Source organism: Phacochoerus africanus, chromosome 2 (genome assembly GCF_016906955.1).
Source record: "Phacochoerus africanus isolate WHEZ1 chromosome 2, ROS_Pafr_v1, whole genome shotgun sequence".
Classification (NCBI taxonomy): domain Eukaryota; kingdom Metazoa; phylum Chordata; class Mammalia; order Artiodactyla; family Suidae; genus Phacochoerus; species Phacochoerus africanus.
In genome coordinates, this window is record NC_062545.1 from 72,779,871 (window position 1) to 72,807,208 (window position 27,338).

Genomic DNA, 27,338 nt, shown 5'->3' on the forward strand with positions numbered 1-27,338 from the left:
TTCTTTGGTAAAATAGATTTCAAATTTTAAACAACTCAGTTATTCATTTAACTAACATTTGTTGATTTCAGGTAGTATAGGTGCTATGAGGAAAGAAAGCAGGTTATAGTGTGAGATCTAGTTGGAGGAGATGGATGTTTTACATGGAGTGGAGAAATCTTCCCTAGCTAAGTGGGTTATATTTAAGAGAGACCTGAAGGATAAGAAGGGTGAACCATGGGAAGATCTAGGAGAATGATGTTCCAGGCAGAGGGAAGAATAAGTGCAAAGTCTCTGAATCAAAAGCACACTTGGTGCGTTCAAGAAATAGCAAGAAGCCCAGCACACCGAAGAGAATGAATGAGGAGGGGAGTAGCAGGGGATAATGTTAGATAAGCAAGAACTAGATCACAGAGAACCTTTCAGGCTGTGGTAAGGAGTGTAGATGTTATTCTAAATATCATGCAAATCATCCAGAAAGTTATGAGTTTTTGAACTTTGATCTGATTTAAAATTTAAAAAACTCCTTCAGGCTGCTCAGGATTATAGACCATCGGAAAGCAAGTGAGGAAGCAGGAAGACCAGTTAGAAGGCCGTTGCGTTGGTAAGAGATGACCGCAGAATGGATAGGATGGTGGGAGTAGAGGCAGGGCAAGGTGGGTGTGACGTCTTTTAAGTCAGGGCTTTCTGATGGATTGGATACGGGGTTTGAGGGAGATCAATCAATCAAGGAGGATGCTTAGGTTTGGGGTCTGAGCAATTGGAGAAATGGTAACATTCATCATGATAGGAAAGACTATAGGAGCATGTTTGTGAGGCGAAGGTTATCAAGGTTGCCGTTCTGGACATGTTGATTTTGAGATGCCCTCAAAGATGTCTAAGTGAGGATGTCAGTTAAGCAGGTAGGTACAGGAGTGTGGAGATCAAGAAGGAAGCTAGGTATGATATAAATTGGCCAGAGTTGAGAAGATAATTGTAGTACTTGGTCAGATGAGATCCCCTGGGAAGTTGAGGGTGAAAATAGAAGGCTTAAAACTGCTCGACATTTAGAGGTCAGCATTAGGAAGCAGAGCCAGCAAAAAGACTGGAAGGAATGGCCGGTAAGGCAAGAGGAAACCCGGGAGGGCTTGATGTCCTGAAATACACATGAAGAAGTACTTCAGGGAGGGAGTAATGTCTTGTATTGAATGCCGAGGGCGGCTGGACTGAGCTGCAGCCGCTGGATTTAGGACTGTGGAGTTTGCTGGTGATCTCAATGTGCTATTTCTTGGAATAATGGAAACAAAAGCACGAATGTTAAATGAGTGTGTTAAGGACAGTACCAGTCAACTGAACACTCAGCCTTCAAAGGCCTTCTGTATCTTAAGCATTTAGCAAGAGTTTTCCTTTTGAAAGTTCCTTCTTTAAGTGAATCTCTTGATGTTATCTATAAAGTTAATAAAATGTTCTCTACTTTGAGTAAATGCTGTAACACATTGCAGAAAAGTAATCGTTTTCGTGGCCCAGAGCATGAGTTTTGGAAACAAGATCAGAGCCTTGGTTGAATCCCAGCTCTCCTACTTTCTAGCTGTGTAATTTCAAGCAGGAATGTCAGTAATTTACCTGTACAATTGGAAGTAATTATCAGCCTCTTAGCGTGGGTCTAAAGAGCAGCAGCTCTTTACCACTTGTTCTCTCATCACTTGGCAAGTCAGAAGGCAGCTTGAGGGTAAAGGGCCCTAGGGGACTTATACCTCTGTCTCTCCAGCTTTGTGTTCCTGCTAGTTCTGACTCTTGCACCCGGCCTATTTACATAAGCCCACTCTCTATTGACAGTATGCTGTCTTTTCTCTCTCTCCAGCTCCTGTCTTCTAAAGAGTTTACATTTCATACAAACCATTCAACAGAATTAGCTCTTCTCGTTACTAGGTTACTTTTTTTAAGTCAAGCCCAGCTGCCCCTCCCCATCCTGAATCTCTCCCATGGCAGCCCTCTCCTCATCCATCAGCATTAGGGATTCTCTCAGTGGGCTGTTCCCACCGCTTTTCTGGCTTAAAACCCTCAGGCCTAAGAATGCGGCTGCTTTGATGATTTATTCAACAGCCTAGAGCAGATCATTTGCAGATTTTCCCCTAAATGCAAACCCCTCTTGCTTGAGGCATATAGGACACATGAAAATACAGTTAACGTACAGGACAGGCTTCCACTGGTGCAGAGAGAAATGGTAAAGGAGCAGATGTTAAGTTACTCTTTACTATTTGTGTAACTTTGGACAGATCACGTTACCTAACTGAGCTTCAGTTCCTTCATCTGCAAAATGAAGTTAATGGTACCTGACTTAACTGGTTGTTTTAAGGTTTAAATAAAGTAATAATGAACATAAAGCAACAAGAGTGCCTGGCTCTTGGTAAATACTCAGAAAATGCTACTTTTCCCCCGATCCCCCTTGTTTCTGAGCTGCCATCTTATCCAACTTTCTTTTCAGATTGTCCCCAAAGCTTTTGTGTCATCTTTGACATCTTGTTATTCATTCCTTTTATCTGATTAGTAGGTATTTATTATTATTACTTCCTACAGGAAGTATTATATAGTCATCGCTTCACCTTAGGCTTTACTGTCAGTATTCAGGTTCTGTTCATTTGTTTATTTTAACGCTTATTTGCTAGCTTTCCTAATGCATCAAAGATAGGATTTTAGAAAAGTTTGTTGTTGGTTGGCTTTTGAATTCATAGTTTACAAGGATTTCTCTCAATTCATAGTGGCTCTTGCTTGAGTTCTACAGTAGATTTAAAAAAAAAAAAAAAATGAGGGAGTTCCCATCGTGGCACAGTGATTAACAAATCCAACTAGGAACCATGAGGTGGTGGGTTCGATCCCTGGCCTCACTCAGTGGGTTGAGGATCCGGTGTTGCCGTGAGCTGTGATGTAGGTCACAGACGTGGCTCAGATCCCGCGTGGCTGTGGCTGTGGTGTAGGCCAGCAGCTATAGCTCTGATTAGACCCCTAGCCTGGGAACCTCCATATGCCGAGGGTACAGCCCTAAAAATACAAAAAAAAAAAAAATCTAATGAAGATCACTTTTGGGGGGGCCATTGTCCTCTAATGCCTTGTCTAGTTCATTTCTCTTTTGCTCCATGGATGGCCCATGTTTCTGCTAAGCTCTTCTCCGTACACAATCTACCCTAACCTATGCTTCACCCACACTGGGCCTCTACTTCTCCTAGACAGGGTGGCTTCCCTAAACCATTGATCTTGTTTGTTCAAGCCTGACATAGAGTTACTTAGCTAGAGCTATGAATGTAGTGTCCTCCAACCCAACCCAGCTGACCAATGTTTTTACCCTCATTCACCACACAGTTCTCTTGGTTTTAAATCCAAGCCTCACTTCAAATTTTTATACCTAATCACTCTATCTGCCCACCATAGTGTAACATTTGAAACTTCTGCCAACTCAGCAAAGGGTTTTTGAATTGTATATACTACAGGTTTCTACAGCACTGAAACAAGGCCAAATTACTCCAACTGAGCTCTGTCAAAAATGTCTCTCCCTTATCAAGAAGACCAAGTTTCTAAATGCTTACATTACTGTATCAGAAGAGGTGGCCTTAAAGCAAGCTGAAGAATCAGAGAAAAGATATAAGGAAGGTAAATTCCTTTGAATTACAATTGTTATATCCCAAGAGAAAGAATTTAATTGGATTTGGCAGTTTCCATTTGGCAAGTGGAGCTTTATTTTATTTATTTATTTATGGCTGCAGCATGCAGTGGCTTGAGGTGGTATCTCAGTTCCTAGACCAGGGATTGAGCCTTGGCCACGGCAGTGAAAGCACCGAGTCTCAACTCCTAGACCACCAGGGAATTCCCAGCAAGTGGAGCTTTAAACATAAAAAACATTTCCCTATTATTTATTTATTTGTATTTTTAGGGCCACACCTGCAGCATATGGGAGTTCCCAGGCTAGGGGTTGAAACAGAGCTGCAGCTACCAGCCTTCACCACAGCAACTTGGGATTCAAACCATGTCTGTGACCTACACCACAGCTCACAGTAATTCAGGATCCTTAACCCACTGAGCAAGACCAAGGATCGAACCTACATCCTCACGGATACTGGGTTCATAACCCACTAAGCCACAATTGGAACTCCCATCATTTCCTTAAAGAATTGGCCATGAGGTATAATAAAAATAAGGCTAATAGATATGTGATATTTATAATGTCCAACTAATAATTTCTAACACAAAAATACTAGTTCTAAAGAAGTATCTTTACCAAAAACTAGTAATTTTAATAAGTAGTATTAATAAAATAATTAGATGTTTAATAACTAGTATTAATGTGTGTATTTCGAACTAGATAGTTCCTCTATTATTTTGGCTTTTTAATGCAGGTCACTCACTGGGGGATTTAGATGGAATTCCTATTGCAGTAAAAGACAACTTTAGCACATCCGGCATTGAGACAACATGTGCATCAAACATGCTGAAAGGTAAAGTTTAACCGACCAAAACATTGTTTTATAAAAACAAGTGTTTTTCAGTTTAAAGATACTGCAGCAGCAAGGTATTCCCAGATAAATTATATCTGCAAAGTAAATAGGATGGAATATTACCTTTTACTATTTGCTCTTTCAGAATGCAAAAAACAAAATTATTCTTTAGAACTAGGCCTGCTTAATGGATGAATCCTATTTAGGAAGACTCAATAACTGATTGCCGCAAACACACTAAGTGACTTCAAACCCCCACTCATTGCTAACACAGAAATAAGTATGAAGTGGCCGTCATTACCCCTCTTGAGGATGGCCTGAAGATTTATTGGCATCTACGGTCCAGTTAGTTTTTATCCTTTGGCTCTTCCATCTCTTATATCACTGTACTTATATAGTGATGCGTAGTTTTATTTTTTAAAGTTTAGTAGGTCAGAAAGGAATTATATTTATCAAGATGTTTGGATCCTGAGGGGAAAAAAGAAATGGAAAAAGATATTTAGGGTACAGTGCACTGAAACTAACATTCTACAAGCTGTATGCCCCAGGTTCCTCCTATAGGTAGACCAATGTTAATTGTTTTGGAATATACACTAGATAGAGGAAATTCTAATTGACAATGAAGATCTATTCCTGCTAGGACCAGATAAAAATTTCTGTGTGTAATAGAGCACATCTAACAAGAAAAAAAATCAAACTACAGTGAGCAAAATAGTGATTTGTGCTAAAATGTGACACAAATGAACTTATCTACAAAACAGAAACAGACTCTCAGATATAGAGAACAGACTTGTTGCCAGTGGTGGGGGCAGGGGAGGGAGGGCTGTATTGGGGAGTTTGAGGTTAGCAGATGCAAACTGATATATAGAATGGATAAACAGCAGGGTCCTACTGTATATCACAGGAAGGGAATCCTGTAATAAACCATACTGGAAAGGAATATGAAAAAGAAGATATGTGTATAACTGAATCACTTTGCTATGTAGCAGAAATTAACACAACATTGTAAATCAATTATATGTCAATAAAATAAATTTTAAAAAATGACTTCTGGTTAGTTTCAAATGAATTGGTACTTCTGTTCAATAGTTTGTAGTACTAATTGTTAAAGTCAGTATTTTAGATTATAAAAATAGTGAATGTATAGACTTTGGAAAATATGTAGCAGTTAGTGGTAGGAAAAAGTAACTTTTGGAAGAAAGTACAAACTACTACTTAAATTAGAAATAATTAACACGTCAATACGAATTGCTTAATTCCAGCTTAAAATTCTGTTTCTTGCATAGGATTTACCTGTTCACTGTATTCTTTCCAATGACAAAAATTACTGAAATTTTTAGGGGAAAGGGTCAAGGTAGGGGAGGGATTAAGAGGTACAGACTACTATGTATAAAATAAACAAGCTACCAGGATATGTTGTACAGTACAGGGAATGTAGCTGATATTTTATAATAACTTTAAATGAAATATAAGAAGAAAACTGAATTTTTTTCAGGTTATGTACCACCCTATAATGCTACAGTAGTTCAGAAGTTGCTGGATCAGGGAGCTCTGCTAATGGGGAAAACAAATTTAGATGAGTTTGCTATGGGGTAAGTAAAATTGAAATTTTCTTTTCTTGTATTTTTTTCATTTGTGTCTTTAATTTCATCAAGTGTAGGTACCTGAAAGTAGTGAGGTGATTTCTTGAGGACTCTAATCCCAGATTCTCAGGCCCTCCTTAAGATTTATGTTCTGCTGACCGGTCGTATCTTATTTTGGCTTTAATTTGGACTTCTCTGGTGACTAACGATGTTAAACATCATGTATTTATTTTGCTACCCATATATCTTTGGTGAAGTCTCTATTCAAATCTTTGCGCTTTTTAAAAACACCAGGTTGTCCCAACTAGTATCCATGAGGACACAGGTTCAATCCCTGGCCTCGATCAGTGGGTTAAGGATACGGCATTGCCATGAGCTGTGGTGTAGTTGACAGACACGGCTCAGATCTGGCATTACTGTGGCTGTGGTGTAGGCTGGCAGCTGTAGCTCTGATGTAACCCCTAGCCTGGGAACCTCCATATGCTGCGAATGCAGCCCCAAAAAGACAAAGAAAAAAAAATTTTTAATTGGGTTGTTTTATTGAGTTGTAAGAGTTTTTTTTTCATATATTCCGGATTCAAATTCAATGTCAGATCATTTGCAAATATATTCTGAGTCTCTGGCTTGTCTTTGCATTCTCCAAATATGCCTTTCAAACAGTACAAGCTTTTAATATCCTGTTCCTCATTTTCTTTAATGACTCGATGTTTTTTGTGTCTTATCAAAGAAATCTTTCCCTTTCCTTTCCTCAGTCATAAAGATTTTTTTTTCCCTGTTTCTCCTAGAGGTTTTACAGTTTTAGTTCTTACATTTAGACTTGTGTTCCATTTGAGTTAATTTTTCATATATGATGTGAAGAAAGCCGAAGTTCTCTTTTTTTTTTTTTAACATATGTCTGTCCTGTAGATCTGGGACTATTTGTATAAAAATTCAAATTAAATTACTTTGATTCCTTTGTGAAAAAAATCAGTTGAACACTTTTTTTAGTATTATAGAAAATGGTATTTTTTTCAATTTCTAATTGTTTATTTCTAATATATAAGAATGTAATTGACTTTTCTATATTGACCTTTTATTTTTATCCTGTGATCTTGGTAAGCTCACTTATTAATTCTGGTTGGGCTTTGTATAGATTGTTTGGTATATTTTATGTAGGTGAGCATGTAAATAGAGACAGTTTTATTTCTTTTTCTAGACTTTTTGCACCAGTTAGGACTTTTAGTACAATATTGAATATAAGTGGTGAGATCAGATATCCTTGCCTTGTTCCTAATCATGGAGGAAAGCATTTAGTCTTTCATCAAAAGCATTTTATTTCCCCTTTTATAACATTTGTCACACTTGTAATATTAGTTTGGTCTGTGTTTCCTGTTTCACACAAGCAGATTCCTTCACTCTCTTATTTACAGTGGCATCTCTTAGTAATTAGTAAACATATGTTGAATGAATTAATCTGGGAGTAAACTTGAACATAGGTTTTTAGGACATTACCTTGAACAGCTGATCAAAATGAACATCACTAGTGAGAGTAGAGCAATACCGTGTACTTCCAGATGTGATTCTCTGAGAAGGAATCACCTATGCAATATTCCAGCTGAGAATGTATTCCAGCTCATAATGAGGAAACAAACAATAAATCTGAAAGGAGAAACATTCTATTAAAATCTCAATATCATAAAAACAAAGAAAGACTGTGAAAATGTTCCAGGCTAAAGGAGGCTAAAGAAAGTAAAACCTATAACTTAAGAAAACATAGGAGAAAATCTTTCTGACCCTGAATAATGCAGAAATTTCTTATATGGGACACATAAAGTACATTCTATAAAATTAAAAATCGGTAAATTGGATTTCCTTAAAATTAAGAACTGTACTTTGAAATACAGTGTTAAAAATGAAAAAACAAGCCATAGACTGGGAGAAAATATTTGCAAAACACATGTCTGAGAAAGAATTGGGATCCAGTATATGTAGAAACTTTCCCAAATCAAAACAACCCAATTTAAAAAAAAAAAAAAAAGAGTAAAAGTTATAAACAACTTCTGAAATTGTATGTCAAAGAAAGTAATAGAAAGTAATACAATTGGCAAAAAGAAAAATCAAAAAATACTTAACGTGGTTAGTCACTCAAGAAATGCAAATTAAAACCACAATAAAGTATATACATGTGAGTTAGAATGGCTTTAAAAATGACAATATCATAGTTCCCGTCATGGCGCAGTGGTTAACGAATCCGACTAGGAACCATGAGGTTGCAGGTTCGATCCCTGGCCTTGCTCAGTGGGTTAAGGATCGGGCATTGCCGTGAGCTGTGGTGTAGGTGGCAGACGCGGCTCAGATCCCGCATTGCTGTGGCTCTGGTGTAGGCCAGTGGCTACAGCTCCGGTTAGACCCCTAGCCTGGGAACCTCCATATGCTGTGGGAGCAGCCCTAGAAAAAGCAAAAAGACCAAAAAAAAAAAAAAAAAAAAGAAGAAGACAATATCAAGTGCTGACCAGGATGCAGAACAATTGGTCTTCTCATACAGCACTGATACGGAATGCAAAATGGTGTAGCCATTTGGAAAACAGTTTAGCAGTTTCTTATAAAATTAAACATACATTTACCCTAAGACCCAACATTCTCAATCCTGGGTATTCACCCAAGAGATGAAGGTTTATGTTTACACTAAAGCATGGGCTCCAGCCCTTCAGTACAGTATTTATTGTGGCTTTATTCAAACTGCTAAAAACAGGAAATAATGCAAATGCATTGACTGGTGAAAAAAAGTAAAAAGAGAGAGTAAAGAGACAAGGATAACTAATACCATTCCTGACTCTTGATTTGATCCTGTACTAAAAGGAGGTAAAGTGCTATAAAGGACAGTATTGGATCAACTGACAAAATTGGATTACATGTAGTAGGCTCAATAAAAATATTGTATTGCTGTTAAATTTACTGAGATGACTAGACCGTAATTGTATAAGAGAATACCAAAGGGTCTTTGGACATGCATACTGAATTCATACTAAAGTATTTAGGGGTAAAGGGCCATAGTATATATTAATTATTTAACCTTAAGTAGTTCAGGGAAAAAATGTATAGGTACACACACAGAGCACAAAAATGATAAAACAAATGGGGTAAAATGTAAACAGTAGGTGAAACAGGGTAAAGGCTATGAAGTTTTTTCATACTATTTTTTATTTCTGTAATTTATCTGTAAGGTTGACATTTTTTCAAAATTAAAAAAAAAGTTATTAGCATTCCACTAAGAATGCTTCTCAAAACTTCTGCTAAAGAGGAATTCCTTCAAAAGCCTACTTATTGGTATTCTCTTTGGCGCGGCAGGTTAAGGATTTAACACTGTTACTGCAGTGGCTTGGGTTGCTGCTGTAGCATGGGTTTGATCCCTGGCTCGGGAACTTCCCCATACTGTGGGCATGGCCAAAAAAAAAAAAAAAGTCTTGTTAACTATTTGAATGTGACACACTTCAACTGGAAAACCTTAATTTATAAAGGAAATCATCCTAAGCTGAATTAGATAATCAATTTGGATAAATATCTTCTCTTAGCAGACCAGTTTTTTCCTACTTTTTATCACAAATCTCTTACTTCCCATCCTTCACCTCCTCAACCATCTAATTAAAGAAAGTGACATCTAAATAGGCTTCCTGCCTTTTCACATCCAATTTATAATCAAAGTGGATTATACAGCATCAAAAGCAAATAATATAACCAGGAGATGGAAATTTCACACAAAATGAGCTTTAGTAAGAGATCTTGCTTCACTTCTTCATCTCAGATCTGGAAGCACAGATGGCATATTTGGACCAGTTAAAAACCCCTGGAGTTACTCAAAACAGTACAGAGGAAAGAAGCAGCAGAAGACTCATGGTGAGGATGAGGATTCAAACTGGCTTATAACTGGAGGAAGCTCAGGCGGTAGCGCAGCGGCCGTGTCAGCGTTCACCTGCTTTGCGTAAGATGTTTTTTCTATCTGTACTTTAAAACCCAACTCAATACAGTCATAAGCCATACACAAAACCCACAGTTGAGTCCTTCAGACCTTGCTATTTTTATTTCTCTTTAGTGAGCTCTTTGTGCTCAATGATAACATCAAAATTATATCTTATAATTATACTCAACTGTATGGTACACCTGTGTTTTATACATTTGACCTTAAGACAACATTTAAACTCTTCCTCTCTAGTGTCCAGTCTTCTTAAAAACATAATTTTTGTGGATCTTACAGAATAAACCAGTTAACTTAAATAGACATTGAATTTCATTTTTTAAATCATTTATCTCTGACTGTGGAGATATTTAGGGACATCTTGGCTTTGGTGGAATGCTGCTGAGCTAAATTCTTAGCTATGGTTTATCCTTCAGCTAAATCCAATTTTTGCAACAACAAAAAAAAAAGAAAGAAAGAAGATGCTCCTAATATATATCAATAGACTATTTTAAATAGTGTGTTTTATAAATCTGCAACTAAAAATGTCTATCAGTAAGTAAAGGTTTTTCTAATTTGTAGGGAGGCGATTTGCTCAACTGTCAAACTTTGTATTTGGAAAGAATCCATCAGTCATGCTTTATGTCTTAAGTCTCACTTGTAAAGCATTTCTTAACCATCTAAAGAAAAGTAAATAAATATTGCTGTTATTATGTGTTTATTTTATTGGTCTCAATTTAACCAAATAGAAAGTTTTCTTTTGTAGTACTATATTTTACTTCCACTTAATTATCCACTGAAACCAAGCTTTTTGCAGGCATTGCAGTCAATAAGTTATTTATACATTTTAGAGCTATGAAGATTTAGATTCTACAGATTTTTTTTATAGTTTTCCTAAAATCTTGTTAACAAGTAAAACCATTTCATTTTATCTCTATGGAATTTTATAGTACCACATTAATATTAATGAGAGTTTTGACAAGTTAGAGTTGCAAGATGAGGTGCATTTTTTTTCCATCCCCATCACCCCACTTAGTGTTATCTTTTCCTAATATGCTTTGAGAAGATGGCATTTTGACACATAATTCCTATGGAAATGTGGGTTTTACTTTTACACAGCCGTCAGGGAATCCTAATAAGAAAACGTGTCTTTTTAGAAATTGGGAAAGCAGCAGTCTGATTTTGTAGCTTAAGTGGACTGGGTAACAACGGCAGTCTATGATACATTTTCTGTAGAGCACAAGGGCTACGTGATAGGAGCCTTGTTCAGTCCAAAGCTTCACTCTGGGTGTTATCATGAGAAGCACAGGAGTTCCCGCTGTGGCTCAGTGGAAACAATCTGACTAGTATCCATTGAGGGCAAAGGTTCAATCCCTGGCCTCCCTCAGTGGGTTAAGGATCCAGCATTGCCATGAGCTGTGGTGTAGGTCGCCAACATGGCTTGGATCCCGAGTTGCTCTGGCTGTGGTGTAGGCCGGCAGCTATAGCTCCTGGGAACCTCCATATGCCATGGGTGCAGCCCTAAAGACAAAAAAAGAGAGAGAAAGAGAGAGGCACAGACCCAGAGAAACTCCAGGTTCAGTGGATCTCAAACTGACAAGTATTCTGCTTGATTTTTCCCCCTTTGGATTTGTTTCTTTTATATATAAGTAGTTTTAAAAACAGGAAGATTCTAGGAGTACTATGCAGCCACTAAAAAGAATGAGTTAGAGTGTCATGTGGTGGCATGGAAAGAAGTCCAAGATACACTATAAAGTTGAAAACAAGTTGCAGAACAGTATGTATAGTATGACCTTATTTCTGTTAAAAGTAATAATTATATATGTATATATGTTAGTTGTATGGAAATGTCTGGTTGAATGTATATCAAAATTGATAACAAGATTATTATGGGGCAGTGATTATAAGAGAAAATTCAATGTGGAGAAAAGGGAACCCTCCTACACTACTGATGAGAATGTAAATTAGTATAACCACTAAGGAAAACGGTATAGAAGTTCCTCAGAAAGCTAAAAATAGAATTATCATATGATCCAGCAATCCCACTTCTGTGTATATATCCAGACAAAACTACAATTCAGAAAGATAATGCACCCTGATGTTCACAGCAGCACTGTTCACAATAGCCAAGACATTAGGCTACATTAGGAAACAACCTAAATGTCCATTGACAGATGAATAGATAAAGATGTGGTATGTATCTCACATATGTATACATACACATACATACACAATGGAATATTACTCAGCCTTAAAGAAGAAAGAAATAATGCCATTTGTAGCAATATGGATGGACCTAGAGATTATCAAACTAAGTGAAGTCAGAAAGAGAATGACATATCATATGATATCACTTATATGTGGAATCTAAAATATGACACAAATGAACTTATCTACAAAACAGAAACAGAGTCACAGACATAGAAAACAGACTTGTGGTTATGGAGACGGAGGGAGTGGAGTGGACTAGGAGTTTGGAGTTAGTAGATGCAACTATTACATTTGGAATGGATAAAAAGAATGGGAGTTCCCATTGTGGCTCAGTGGAGTAAGAATCCAACATAGTGTCTGTGAGGATGTGGTTTTAATCCCTAGCCTCACTCAGTGGGAGTTAAGGATCAGGCATTGCTGCAAGCTGCTGTGTAGGTCGCAGATGTGGCTCAGATCCAGTGTTGCTGAGGCTGTGGCATAGGCCTGCAGCTGCAGCTCCAGTTCGACCCCAAGCCTGGGAACTTTCCTATGCTGCAGGTGTGGCCTATTAAAAAAAAAAAAGAATATATATGTATGACTGAGTCACTTTGTTCTACAGCAGAAATTGGCACAACATTATAAATCAACTGTATTTGAAAAAAAGAAATTTCACTTTATACCTCATATATAGAATATTTTAATATTTTATGGTGGACTTACACTTTTTTAATCAGAAAAACCTTTTTTTCTGAAATAGTTAAAATTTTTTTGAAATGGTTAATTGTGGTAAAGTATACCTAACACAAAATGTATCATGTTAACCACTTTTAAGTGTACAGTTCAGTGGTGTTACGTACATTTATATCATCATGCAGCCAATCTCCAGAACTTGTCTTACTTGCAAAAATGGAAACTCTGTACCAGTTAACAACAGCTTCCCATTTGTCCTCCTCCCACCTCCCCGGCCCTTGGCAACCACTCTTTTACTTTCTGTCTCTATGAATTTGACCACTCTAGCCGCCTCATGTAAGTGAAATTATGCAGTATTTGTGCCATTATGACTCACTTATTTCACTTAGCATAATGTCCTCAAGGTTTCGTTTGTTTGTTTTTTAATAATAAAAACTGACGCTATAGGTAACTGAGCAAAGAAATGAACAGACACTTCATAGTTGGGTAATGCAAACACAAATAAATGTGAAAAATTATTCAAAAATGCACATTAACAAAGCTTTTGGTTATCAAATTAACCAAGTTTTAAGAACTACTAGTATTCAGTGATGATAAGGAAACATAAAACACAATACTGATTCACTGCAATTGGGAATATAAATTGGTATAACTGTTCCGACAAGTAATTTGACAAAATATATTGAGAATTTATAATAACAGGCAGACCCTTTGGCCCACTAACTCTACTCTTTGGAGGCTGGCCTAAAAAATAATCAGATATATGGGCAAAGATTTATGTTTAAAAGGTGTTTGTTACAAAATAATTTATTATGCAGTTATGCAGCCACAACATAAATGTTCAAGTAACTTAAAATACATTTTTAGACATTGGGTAGCCAAAAGGCTATATCAGAATTTCTGAGGAGGGTGTATTTAGTTTGTAAAGTCATACTATAAAATTGCCATGAAAAAAAAGGTATCACACTTGTATGTATATTGATAGGAGAATGGACTTTAAAATTGGGAATCAACTGGAAATTGCCAACTGATAATAGAATATTATACATATGTAAGATTTTCAATAATTTTAACAACGTAGTAAAAGTCTCATGATAAGCAGAAAAAAGATAGAAACTTATGATTACAGAATGACCTGAATTATGAAAGAAAAAAATGCATTAAGAAAAGAGATGTGGAGTTCCTGTCATGGCTCAGAGGTTAACGACTCTATCATCCATGAGGACACAGGTTCAATCCCTGGCCTCTCTCAGTGGGTTAAGGATCTGGCATTGCTGTGAACTGTGGTCGCAGACGCAGCCCGGATCCTGTTTTGCTGTGGCTGTGGCGTAGGCTAGCAGTTATAGCTCAACCTCTAGTCTGGCAACCTCCATATGCTGCAGGTACGGCCCTAAAATCCAAAAAAAAAAAAAAGAAAGAAAAAAGAGACATGACATTAGCATGCCAAAATTAACAGTGTTTGCCTCAAGGTGGTGGAATATTTTGTTACTTTTTACATTTTTCTGTATTTTAAGAATTCTCTGAGATAAGCATGTTTTACTTTTGTATAATCAAGAGAAAATACACTTTAGAAATATACATTTAAAAAGATTCCAAATAAAACTAGAGCCATGTTATCCTGCTAAAGAGAATTCCATTTAAATTCCAGGGCTTTAGGATCAGACACGGGAGGATCGACCAGAAATCCAGCTGCCCACTGTGGGGTTGTTGGTTTAAAGCCAAGCTATGGCTTAGTGTCTCGTCATGGTCTCATTCCCCTGGTGAATTCAATGGATGTGCCAGGAATCTTAACCAGATGTGTGGATGATGCAGCCATTGTGTTGGGTATTTATATGATTCCATATAGTTTCAAAACATTATAATTTCACTGTAAAACACTATGTCTGTTCACTCAGAAGTTATTTTTACTTACAGGTGTACTAGCTGGGCACGACCCCAAAGATTCTACCACAGTACAAGATCCCGTTAAACCATTTATGCTTCCCAGTCTGACAGATGTGAGCAAACTGTGTGTAGGAATTCCAAAGGTAACTCTCATTCCTTTACAAAAGTACCGTTCAAGTCAAATACAGTACACAGACTTGAGAAACAAGTCTTGGTTGGGTTTGAATCTCTGCTCTGCCACTTTTATTAGCTTTGTGAATGAAAGTAAATCTGTTACGTTACTAACCTTTCCAAATTTTAATTTGGAGCTGAGCAATAATTTTTTTTGGAGAACTTGTGGTTCTGGGAGATGGTCCTGTGCTCTGCAAGATGTTGAGCAGCATCATTAGCCTCTACCTCTAGAGGCAGATCCCCACCACCACGGCCCCACAACCAGAACTGCCTGCAGATGCTACCACATGTCCCCCTGTTGAGAGGCAGGGGATGATGTTGCCCCCAGTTGAGACCAGTGCTATAGAGAAATACTATGAAATCTTTAAAATCTTCAATTAAGGTAATAGGTGTGTCTACTTTTAAAGGTTTTTTTTTTTCTCTTTTTAGGGCTGCACCTGTGGTATATGGAGGTTTTCCCCAGGCTAGGGGTCTCATCGGAGCTACAGCTGCTGGCCACAGCCACAGCCACAGCCACACCAGATCTGAGCCACATCTGCAGCCTACACCACAGCTCATGGCAAGGCTGGATCCTTAACCCACTGAGTGAGGCCAGGGATCGAACCCTCAAACTCATAGTTCCTAGTCAGATTCATTTCCATTGTGCCACAATGGGAACTCCATACTTTTAAGGATTTAGAGAAAACATAGATTGTAAAAATAAACCTATTTAGGAATCCTAGACCCTTTACTTATCTCCTTTGTAACGTTAGGAAAGTTACTTACCTTCTATAGTCTCAATATTTTTCATTAATAAAATGAAGGCTGGTAATACCTACCTCATAAGATTTTTAAAAGCATTAAATGAGAGAACCTTTGAAAGCATGTAGCAGAGTGCCTGATATATAATGAACACTTTACAAATGTAAGTTCTCCCACCAGATCTCCAATCACTAATATTACATCCAGCTCACAAAATCTAGTACTGTGCTCGTCATGCCATAAATGCTTTTAAATTAGTTCAACCTTTCTAGCTACCTACTCAAAATTTAATTAGATTTTCTAATGTATTGTCAAAGGTTCTGAAGTACAAATTTTTATAAAACCATCTATACGGATGTTCTAATTTCTGCATTTTGACTTTTTCCAATAAGGAGTATCTTACACCAGAATTGTCAAGTGAAGTACGATCTCTCTGGTCCAAAGCTGCTGACCTCTTTGAATCTGAGGGGGCCAAAGTAATTGAAGTGTCCCTGCCCCACACCAGTTATTCAATTGTCTGCTACCATGTACTGTGCACATCAGAAGTGGCATCGAATATGGCAAGATTTGATGGGCTAGAATATGGTAAGGTACCTGCATTTTGCATTTTTAAGGTAGTTGTCTCAAACATGTGAAAGGCTAACTTATTAGTGGCAAAAAATATTATTCCCTGGAATAATGTTAATGATTTAGGGAAGTATTTCAGTGAATCCTTTCACCTTTGTCATTTAAGCATTATACACACACTATTCATCATAATACCTCTGTATTCTGTATCTTCCATTCACCCCTCTGGACTGTGAATATCTTGAAGGTACAGAATCATAGCTTTGTATTCTCCGTCCATCCAGCATGGAACCTGGCACAGGGGAAGAGCTCTGTAAACATTTGAATAAATGAATGAATGAGGGAGAGAGGAAGTAAACAAATGAAGTTTCCTCTTCTTTATCTTCTTCTCTCTCCTTGATTCCTGACAGATCAGTCACAAGGAAGATGAAGAGAGACCATTCAGGTCAAGGTCCCAAAATTTTAGTATTGGTCACAAATGTGACTCTAGATCTGCTTTTCAGCCTGAACTTTATTTCCCTTTCAAGTAAAGTTTACCTCTTTTTTGTTTTCAGGTCACAGATGTGACGTTGATGTGTCTACTGAAGCCATGTATGCTACAACCAGACGAGAGGGGTTCAATGATGTGGTGAGAGGAAGAATTCTCTCAGGCAACTTTTTCTTATTAAAAGAGTAAGAGAATCAGTTTAGGAATTTCCCCATTCTTGAAAACTCAAGAGTAACGTAGTAGCATGTCTATCAAGTCTAGAAATTGAGATGTTTGCTAAGGGAGCAAAATCCTTATGACTTGAGTTAGAAGTCATATTAAAGGCCTGCTTGTGGTACTTTCAGCTCTTGGTTATTCAAAAACAACAACAAAAAAAGTTGATGCTCTAGCTAAATGATTAGTACAAGCTAAGTGGGAAGCTCTGAAGGATTTTAGCCTCATTAAATATCCCCTGTCTGTTGTTGCCACATTATCTTATTGCTATGAGAGCCTTAAGCAGCAAGTTACATGGTGTTGCTTAAAAAATTTGGTAAATCAACTTAATTTTCCCTTGCATCAAATGTCTGTTTGCTCCAAGAAAGAATTCTAAATTACTGTTACTTCAGTACAAGTTTATTCACCATCATATGAATAGGATTCATCTTCCATACCACCAAGTCTAAGAGGATGTGAGAAGTGTGAAAAAGCAAGAATGGTTATAACGAAGAGCTTTCTGGAGTTTTTCTATATGCCATATAGATAGGAGATAGATATATCTATATACACACAGATAGAAAGCATTTTATTCATCTCTGCACCTCCTCAGGGCCAGTGGTTAGAATTACTTTTTCTAAAACTACTATTTATTTTTAGAAATAAAGCTACTATGAAAAACAGTATGGCTGTTCCTCCAAAAAATTAAAAATAGAGTTACCATATAATCCAGAAATCCCACTTCGGGGTATTTACCTAAAGGAAAGAAATCACTACCTCAAAGCCAAGACATGGAAACGACCTAAGTGTCCATCAGTGGATGAATGGATGAAGATATCTAGTGTGTGTGTTTGTATATATATAGTGGAATATTATTCATTATTATTCAAAAGAATGTTGTACATTATTCAAAAGAAATCCTCCATTTGTGACAACATGGACCTTGAGGGCATTATCCTAAGTGAAATTAGTCAGAGAAAGACAGATAGTGTATGATCTCACTTATATGTGGAATCTTAAAAAAAAAGCCAAACTCACAGAAACAGTAGAATACTAGTAGCTGGGGGGGAACGAGAGATATTGGTCAAAGGTACAAACTTCCAATTATAAGATGAGTAAGTTCTGGGGTCTGTTGTACAGCCTTTACTATAGACAATGGTACTGTATTATATACTTGAAAGTTGCTGAGAGAGTAGATCTTAGTCTCACCACATACACCAAAAATTGTAATCATGTGAGGTGACGGATGTTAACTAATCTGACTGTGGTAGTCATTTTGCACTTTACACCCATACCAAATCATCATGTTTTACACCCTAAACCACACAATATTATAGTCAATAATATCTCAAAAAAGTTAGAAAATAAAAACCAAAACTATTACTTGATTAATGGAGAAATCAGAGAGCTTCACTTATTTGCTTTCTTTCTCTCCTGAATGCCTGTTGTCTAATATCTGAAAATGGTTGTGTTTCATTTTGCTAGTTTTTCAATTGTTTAAAATGTCAGGATAATTTCATCCCTATTTCTCCATCATTGATGAAAGCAGAAGTTCTGCTTTTTAACCATATTTAAAGTAGGAAAAAGTATAAGTATTTGTTCTTTTATAAAATTCAGATTTGGGAAATGTTGTTAATACATTATTTAAGCCATCAACTGTTGGGTAAATTACATGTGATGCCTGCATTCATCTCCCTATTGATCCTTTGGTCAAATGATAATAAGGAAATCTGATATTTCTATAGCATTCTTTTAGGATAAAAAAGGTTTCACATTTTTATTTCATTGTATTTGGTCCTCAGTAAGATTGGAATTGCTATATCTGTTTTTACAGGTGAGGAAACTGAAGTTAGAATGGTTAATACTTTGGCATATCTTCCCTTTCTTTGCATCATTGACTTATAGTCACTCCTGTGTTTGACTGATTTCCTTAATCTTTTCAGTAAAGAAAACATCTTTTCTTTGGAGGGGGAGGAGGAGGGGGAGTAACCATATCTTTTATTGGTTTTTTTTTTATTACCACGATAAGTTTAGTGAACATCCCTATCTCGTATAGATGCAATACTACAGAAATGGGAAGAAAAAAATTTTTTCTTATGTTGAGAACTCTTTAGGATTTAGTCTTATCAACTTTCATATATAACATAGAGCAGTGTAAATTATATTTATCGTGTTGTATGTTATATCCCTAGTACATATTTATCTTCTAACTGGAAGTTTATACCTTTGGATTACCTTCATCCAGTTTCCCCTCCCCCTACCTCTGGCCTCTGTTAACAACAACTGATCTGTTTTTCTACAGGTTGTTTGTTTTTGAAATAGAATTGACCTACAACACTATGTTAGTTCCTGGTACACAACACAGTGATTTGCTATTTCTATGCATTTCAAAATGATGACCATAAGTCTAATTGTCATCTGTCACCTTACAAAGATATTACATAATTACTGACTATATTCTCCACACTGTACATCTCATACCTGAAAGTTTGTACCTTTTAATTTCCTCACCTATTTCTTTCCTTCCCCCTCACCCCCTGCTCCTCTGGCAACCACTCGTTCTCTTTGTCTGTGACTCTGCTTCTGTTTAGTTATGTTTGTTCACTTATTTTGTTTTTTAGATTCCACAGATAAGTCAAGATATTTGTCCTTCTCTGTCTTACTTCACTTAACATAATCCCTCTAGGTCCACCCATGTTGTCACAAATGGCAAGATTTCCTTCTTTTCTATGGTTAATATTCCATTGTATATATGTACCACATCTTTATCCATTCATCTTTCAATAGGCACTTGGTTGCTTCCATATATTGACAATTGTAAATAATGCTGCTATGAACACACTTTCAAATTAGTGTCTTTGAAAAAAAAAAAAATTAGCGTCTTTGTTTTCTTTGGATAAATACCCAGGAGTGGAATCACTATATGTTGTGGTAGTTCTATTTTTACTTTTTTGAAGACTCTCCATACTGTTTTCCATCATGGCATGGAGTTCCCTTTTCTCCACATCCATGCCTAATACTTGTTATTGTTGTCTTTAAGGTGTAAGGTGATAATTCATTGTGGTTCTGAATTGATTTCTGTGATGATTAGTGAGGTTGTGCATCTTTTCATGTGCCTGTTGGCCATCTATTTGTCTTCTTTGGAAAAATATCTTTTCAGGTCCTCTGCCCATTTTTTAATCAGTTGGGGTGTTTTTATTTTTGAGTTATATGAGTTCCTTGTGTATTTTGAATTTTAACCCCTTATTGGATATATTATTTGCACATATATTCTCCCATTCAGTAGACAGCCTAAAGCACCTTTTCTTGAATTTCACATTTCCATTCCCAGGCTATGCCTGTCTGTAAAATACATAATTCCAAACATGGCGTTCTTTCCTCAGTTTTGGTTTCCAGAGCTTGTTTTCTAGTCTAATTCTGAAGGCATGTAGAATTGTACAGAATTTAAGAATCCTTATAATAAGTAGTTATCATTATCCTAGAGATGAAATAGGCCACTATTATAATAGAGGATTGGAATGGGCCTCCAGGGACCTAAGTTCTAGTCCTTCCTCTACCACTACCCATCTTTGCAACCTTTGCAAAGTCATTTAATTGCTCTGTACTTGATTTTCCTCACCTGAAAGTGAATATTCTGGGGATTTTTAAATGATTTTTATTTTTTCCAGTGTAGTTGATTTATAGTGCTCTATCAATCTTTCCAATGTATAGCAAAGTGACCCAGTCACACATACATATATACATTCTTTCTCTCACATTATCCTTCATCATACTCAATCACAAATGACTAGATATAGGAGTTCCTGTCATGGCTCAGTGGAAAGGAATCTGACTAGCATCCATGAGGACTCAGGTTCAATCCCTGGCCTTGCTCAGTGGGTTAAGGATCCAGAGTTGCTGTGATCTGTGGGATAGGTCACAGACACAGCTCGGATCCTGAGTTCTGTGGCTGTGGCGTAGGCCAGCAGCTGCAGCTCCAGTTTGACCCCTAGCCTAGGAACCTCCATATGCCATGGGTGTGGCCCTAAAAAGACCAAAAAAAAAAAACCCACGAAGTGACTAGATATAGTTCCCAGTGCTGTATAGCAGAATCTCATTGCTTATCCATTTCAAAGGCAATAGTTTGCATCTATTAATCCCAGATTCCCAGTCCATCCCACTCGCTCCTCATCCCCCTTGGCAACCACAAGTCTATTCTCCAAGTCCACGGGTTTCTTTTCTTTTTTTTTTTGTTTTTTGTTTTGTTTTGTCTTTAATTTTTGCCATTTCTTGGGCCACTCCCACGGCATTTGGAGGTTCCCAGGCTAGGGGTCTAATCGGAGCTGTAGCCACCAGCCTGTGCCACAGCCACAGCAACACAGGATCCGAGCCATGTCTGCAACATACACCACAGCTCATGGCAATGCTGGATCCTTAACCCACTGAGCAAGACCAGGGATCGAACCCGAAACCTCATGGTTCTTAGTCGGATTCACTAACCACTGAGCCATGACAGGAACTCCCATGAGTTTCTTTTCTGTGGAAAGGTTCATTTGTGCCCTATATTAGATTCCAGATATAAGTGATATCAGATGGTATTTGTCTTTCTATTTCTGACTTACTTTACTTAGTATGAGAGTCTAGTTCCATCCATGTTGCTGCAAATGGTGGTATTTTCTTTTTTATGGCTGAGTAGTATTCCATTATGTATATATACCACATCTTCTTAATCCATTCATCTGTCAATGGACATTTAGGTTGTTTCCATGTTTTGGCTATTGTGAATAGTGCTGCAGTGAACATGCGGGTGCATGTGTCTTTTTCAAGGAAAGTTTTGTCTGGATATAGGCCCAAGAGTGGGATTGCTGCGTCATACAGTAGTTCTATATTTAGTTTTCTGAGGTACCTCCATACTTTTTTCCTTAGTGGTTGTACCAATTTACATTCCCACCAGCAGTGTAGGAGAGTACTCTTTTCTCCATACCCTCTTCAGCATTTGTTATTTGTGGACTTATTAATGATGGTCTGAATATTCTGTTTTAATGATGTCCCTGGAAGTGTTAATATTTTGTGATTATATATGCAGAATTGCATCTGCTGGTGAATTTTAATTCATTAAATTCCAGATATACAAACTTTTAGAATAACAGCACAGTTGATCAAAATTTATTCTTATGTGTTATTAGGAATCCTAGCGGTGCCAGCTTCTATAAGCCAATAATCCAGTAATTCTTTAATGAGCCTATACCTGATAATTGAGTCAAAGAAATAACAAAAGCCCTTAAAATATCTTTTTTTCTCACAGAAACTATGAGAATTATTTTGTCAAAGCACAGAAAGTGAGACGACTCATTGCTAATGATTTTGTGAATGTTTTTAAGTCTGGAGTAGACGTCTTGCTCACTCCCACCACTTTGAGTGAGGCAGTGCCATACCTAGAGTTCATCAAAGAAGACAACAGAACACGAAGTGCCCAGGATGATATTTTTACACAGGCTGTAAATATGGCAGGTGAGGATCCCTCCAGAACATTTTCATTTCCTTCCAATTTGGGGGTAGGCGCCCTGGTCTTCAGCTAGGTTCTAGCTAGATTTTTCCCTAAAACCAATAGCCTGTGCTTCTGGAATGCTTGGCGGAGCGGGGCGGCGGGGGCTGTCTGTGTGTGCATTCATACACACACATGTATTAATTTTCAGACCTATAGAATTTCTATTATTTTCCATAATAACCTATAGAAAAGTTGAAAAAAGTCACGTAATGAATACCCATACGTCCTTTGCCTGGATCCATCCTTGCTGATATTTTGCCTCATTTGCATTATTCTTCCTGTGCCCCTCATCCCCCTTCGCATGCTTAACTTCTATTTGAATAATTTGAAAGTTTCATGTTACTTCACCTCTAAACACTTTAGCATTAGTCTTCTACGAATAAAGACATTCTCCTGTATAACCATAATTCCATCATCACACCTAAGAAAACTAACATAAATACAGTCATATTCCAAGTGCAGTTCATATTTAAGTTTCTCAGTTGTGCCAAAATGTCTCTCTCTTTTTTTTTTTGTCTTTTGAGGGCCGCATCTGCGTCATGTGGAGGTTCCCAGGCTAGGGGTCGAATCTGAGCTATAACTGCCGGCCTACATCAAAGTCACAGCAATGTGGGATCCGAGCTGCATCTGCAACCTACACCACAGCTTATGGCAACGCCGGGTCCTTAACCCACTGAGGAAGGCCAGAGATCAAACCAGCAACCTCATGGTTCCTAGTTGGATTCCTTTCCACTGAGCCACAACGGGAACGCCCCAAAATGTCTCTTTGTTTTTTCCCCGATATATATGTGTATGATATCTATTTAAAATCTAGAACAGTCCCCCACTTTTCACTATGTTCATTTTTTTTTGAACCACATCAGTGTTTTTGCTTCAATTATCAAACATGTAGAAAACTCAGAGGAGAACTAAAGTCTGTTGCTTTTATCTACACTTTTGTTTACTGTGTTCATTTCTCCTTGATGTATCAAGATCCTTTGTTGGAGAGCAGTTAGCCATTCTTTTAGGATAGGTCTGCTGGCAGCCAGTTCTCTTAGCTTTCTTCTGAGTATGTCTTGATTTTTCTTTCATTTTTGAAGGTTATTTTTTCTGGATATAGGATTCTGGTTTGATAGTTCTTTTCTTCAGCAGTTAAAAAATGCCCTGCTACTTTTTTTTTGTCTTTTTTTTTTAGGGCCGCACCTGAGGCGCACGGAGGTTCCCAGGCTAGGGGTTGAATCAGAGCTACAGCTGCCAGCCTATACCACAGCCACATCAACGCCAGATCCTTAACCTACTGAGTGAGGCCAGGGATCGAACCCGCAACCTCATGGTTCCTAGTCGATTCGTTTCTGCTGTGCCACGACGGGAACTCCACCCTGCTACTTTGTTATAGCTTGCATAATTACTGATAATAAATCCCCTGCTTTTTAAAATTTTTGTTTTAAATGACATTGACTTTTTTGAGGGGTCTAGTCCACTTGACATCCCATCCATAATCTGAACTTATCCAATTGCTTCCTCATGACTGGACTGGGTTAAACTTTTTCGCAGAAATACTACATATGCTTAATGTCAGGGAAACAGTACCAGTTTGCCCCACTTTTGAAAACTAAGTTGATCCTGTAGTTAAGGAAGTAACTGCCAGATACTTTCCTTATGAAGGCACATTTCCCTTTTATCAATTACAAGCAATTGGTGAGGTGATACTTTGAGACCATGTTCCTCAGTAATCTTGGACCCACTTTTAGCATCCTTGTCTAAATTAAGTATTACTTAGAGAATTACAAAATGCAGACTGTTCTAATTTTATCATTTTTCCCACATATGTTAGCTAGCAGTCTTCTCTAAAGAACAGCCTTCCTTTTTTAAAAAAATTTAATGTATTATATGCAATTACTGCCATTGGTTTTAATGCTCAAAGTTATTCAAATTTAGCCATCAGGAGCCCCTTCAAGTTGCAGATATCCTTTGGACCGGTTCCCCCCTCCCTTGCCTTTTTTTTTTTTTTTTTTTTTCCCTGCTCTTTAGGGCCACACCTATGGCATAGGGAGGAAGTTCCCAGTTAGCGGTCGAATTGAAGCTGTAGCTTCAGGCCTACACCTTAGCCACAGCAACGCAGGATCTGAGCCACGTCTGCAACTTACACCAGAGCTCACAGCAATGCCAAATACTTAATCCACTGAACAAGGCCAGTGATTGAACCTGCAACCTCATGGTTGCTAGCTAGGTTCATTACCACTGAGCCACAAGGAGAGCTCCCCCATTAATTTTTGAAAATTCTCTTTTTTTGTGGTACAATAAGATGTCCCAGAATCTTCTACTTTCTCTGTCCCAAAACTGAAATTTAAACTACCTTAAGCTGCTATTGCTCTTCTAACAAACTGGCAAAAATTCAAAAACTCAACAACGCACTCTGTTGGCAAGACTATAGGGATAAAAAGCATTCATTTTACTGGTAGGATTTCAAGCAGTACAGCTTTTTTGGAGGGGAATATGGCAATGTCTGATTACATATGCATGTATCTTTTGATGAAGTAATTCTCTTCATCTTAGAAACGTTCAAAAATACTGAAAAAACACACAAGGTAATTCACTGAGACAGGGTGCAAAATAGCTAAGTACCAAAAACAACCAAAATCCCCAACCATAGAAGAATGGTTGAATAAATTATTGTAAAACCGCATAATGGAGTGCTATGCAACTATTAAAAAAAAAAAAGAATGAAGAAGGTCTTTGAATGGATTTATAGTGATTTTCCAAGACACATTCTGTGAACAGAGAAAGATTCAAAAGCATGCATAGCATATAATTTTTGTGATTTATTTAAACTTATCCTGTCTTGTGCTGCTAACGCTGGGAAGTGGAAGCGATCTCTGGGTCTTAGAGTGGAGAATTAATCAACATTTAATGGGTTTCTTTCTTTTGTTTAGGATTGCCAGCAGTGAGTGTCCCTATGGCCCTCTCAAGCCAAGGGTTGCCAGTAGGACTCCAGTTTATTGGACGTGCGTTTTGTGACCAGCAGCTTCTTACAGTTGCCAAATGGTTCGAAAAACAAGTACAGTTTCCTGTTATTCAGCTTCAGGAACTAATGGATGACTGTTCGTCAATCTTTGAAAATGAAAAGTTAGCTTCCGTTTCTGTAAAATAACAGCGATGACTATATCATGCAAATTAAAATGACTTTTAAAGCTTTTATATTCTGGAGAACTTAAGTGATCTTGCTAATGTCTTGCTAATAAATTCTTATAATTGGGTTTACTGTCAACACAGTCATTCCTTAGAATCACTTTTTTAAATCCTTGTGATATAGTTAATTATTTATAAATAGCCTGTCAGCATTTCTTAAGTGTCCGCTAAATATAAACAAGTACAGGATTTCTATCATAATACAAGATACACATTCCCGGAGAATGATGCATTCTGCAAACATATTCGTTACAAAGAACATTGCTTACAGTAAAAATAAGCTTGGGGTAAACCTCTGAAAACTCATACATCTTTGCAATCGAAGTGCTAACAAAAGCAGTTAAGTGGTACTTCCAGAGATAACTGGAATAGCCTCACCGATAGGCAACTCATCATGCAGTGGAGGCCGCCTCGGGGTATTAAAAACGCACCAAAACGGTAAAATGGGAATATTCAGCTCTGAGTCTGAGCTGAGCAGGTGGAAGAGGAGCCCTGAGCACAGGAGGAAGTGCAACCTGCTGGGGCCCAGGGCCATGTGAAAGGGCAGGGGTGCCTCCCCTGGGGAGAGCCCCAGGTGCCAGCACTCCCCTCCTCTAAGAATAGAGCTGGTGACAGAACAGATTTCCTTTCCTGCTCAAAGTTAAAATCTTACTTCTGCTATTCCAGAGTGCTGCTTCGAGCTACCAGAACAACTCCATATTACACTGAGTTTATTCTTCCAGCTATGGAGCACCAACGAGCCCAGCGCGGTCAGAGACATTTGTTGTGACCTAACAGACCACAGTGGACTCAAAAGTTGGTGTCTAGTGGAGCATGGTTTTAATGAGAAAGCTTCAGAATACCAAGTAAGATCCAATATGAAAAATGTGTAGATAATTTAGCGAGGATGCCGAAGAGAGGCAACCATGGGTTTCCTCCCTTTCCCCAGGTTCTGTCTTCCTTATGGTTCTCTTACCCTCTTGACTGGCTTTACTAGGGCTCTCTCTTTTGGCTCCCTGAGCACAGAGAAACATTAATGGGAATCTGTATTCAGAATTTTGTTTGTTTTTTTAGAGAAAGGCTGTACCCATGGCATATGAAGGTTCCCAGGCTAGGAGTCGAATTGGAGCTTTAGCTGCCGGCCTACTCCAGAGCTACAGCAACGTGGGATCTGAGCCCCGTCTATGATCTACACCACAGCTCGGGGCAACGCCAGATCCTTAACCCACTTAGCAAGGCCAGGGATTGAACCTGTGTCCTCATGGATACTAGTCAGATTTGTTACCACTGAGAACTCCTATGTTCAGAATTTGAGAAAAAATAAGATGAAAGTCATTCCGTTACTCACTATAAAGTTTCATCATTAGATTTCTCTGTCAGAATACCACTGTCATCTCATGTTGATCAGGTATTTTAATTCCACACTTACTGTTGATAACTATGGAGCTGAATTTGTTATTTAATAGATTATCTTTGTAAGAAAAAAATCTTTTCTAAATGTGAAGGGCATGAAGAAAAATGCAAGAGACAGAGCTTTCTCAAAACTACCGGAATGTTGTGTGGTAGGAGTTTCATTAATAGTTTTATCTGCTCCCACTCCCAGATACTCAGGCTGATAAACTTTAAGGTTTTCTGTGCCAGGCCCACTAGTAGTCTTAGTTGTTCTGGCTATGAATACCTGAAAGAGGAAGAAATTCATGAGAGAGAATTGCTTTTCTTTAACAAGAGAAAACTCTTAGTTGAAGGAGCTGGTATGTTGTAAACATAAGCAAATATATCTTTG

At 37.7% G+C, this 27,338-nt stretch overlaps 1 protein-coding gene across 3 annotated transcripts in view; it reads left to right on the forward strand.

Annotated features, from left to right (window-relative positions):
- Positions 1-25,655, forward strand: part of QRSL1 (glutaminyl-tRNA amidotransferase subunit QRSL1) — a 28,145-nt gene extending 2,490 nt beyond the window's left edge. Inside the window, exons 2-11 of one of the 3 annotated variants that reach the window (XM_047761808.1) lie at positions 3,444-3,603; positions 4,347-4,445; positions 5,941-6,037; positions 9,810-9,986; positions 14,488-14,663; positions 14,754-14,866; positions 16,028-16,220; positions 16,757-16,874; positions 22,166-22,371; positions 25,321-25,655. In XM_047761808.1, coding sequence (XP_047617764.1) covers positions 3,444-3,603; positions 4,347-4,445; positions 5,941-6,037; positions 9,810-9,986; positions 14,488-14,663; positions 14,754-14,866; positions 16,028-16,220; positions 16,757-16,874; positions 22,166-22,371; positions 25,321-25,538 — 1,557 coding nt within the window. In that variant the 3' untranslated portion in view covers positions 25,539-25,655. Of the gene's footprint in view, positions 1-3,443; positions 3,604-4,346; positions 4,446-5,940; positions 6,038-9,809; positions 9,987-14,487; positions 14,664-14,753; positions 14,867-16,027; positions 16,221-16,756; positions 16,875-22,165; positions 22,372-25,320 lie in introns of those variants that run through there. The other 2 variants (XM_047761824.1, XM_047761815.1) reach the window with 2 other exon arrangements.
- The last annotated feature ends 1,683 nt before the right edge of the window (positions 25,656-27,338 follow it).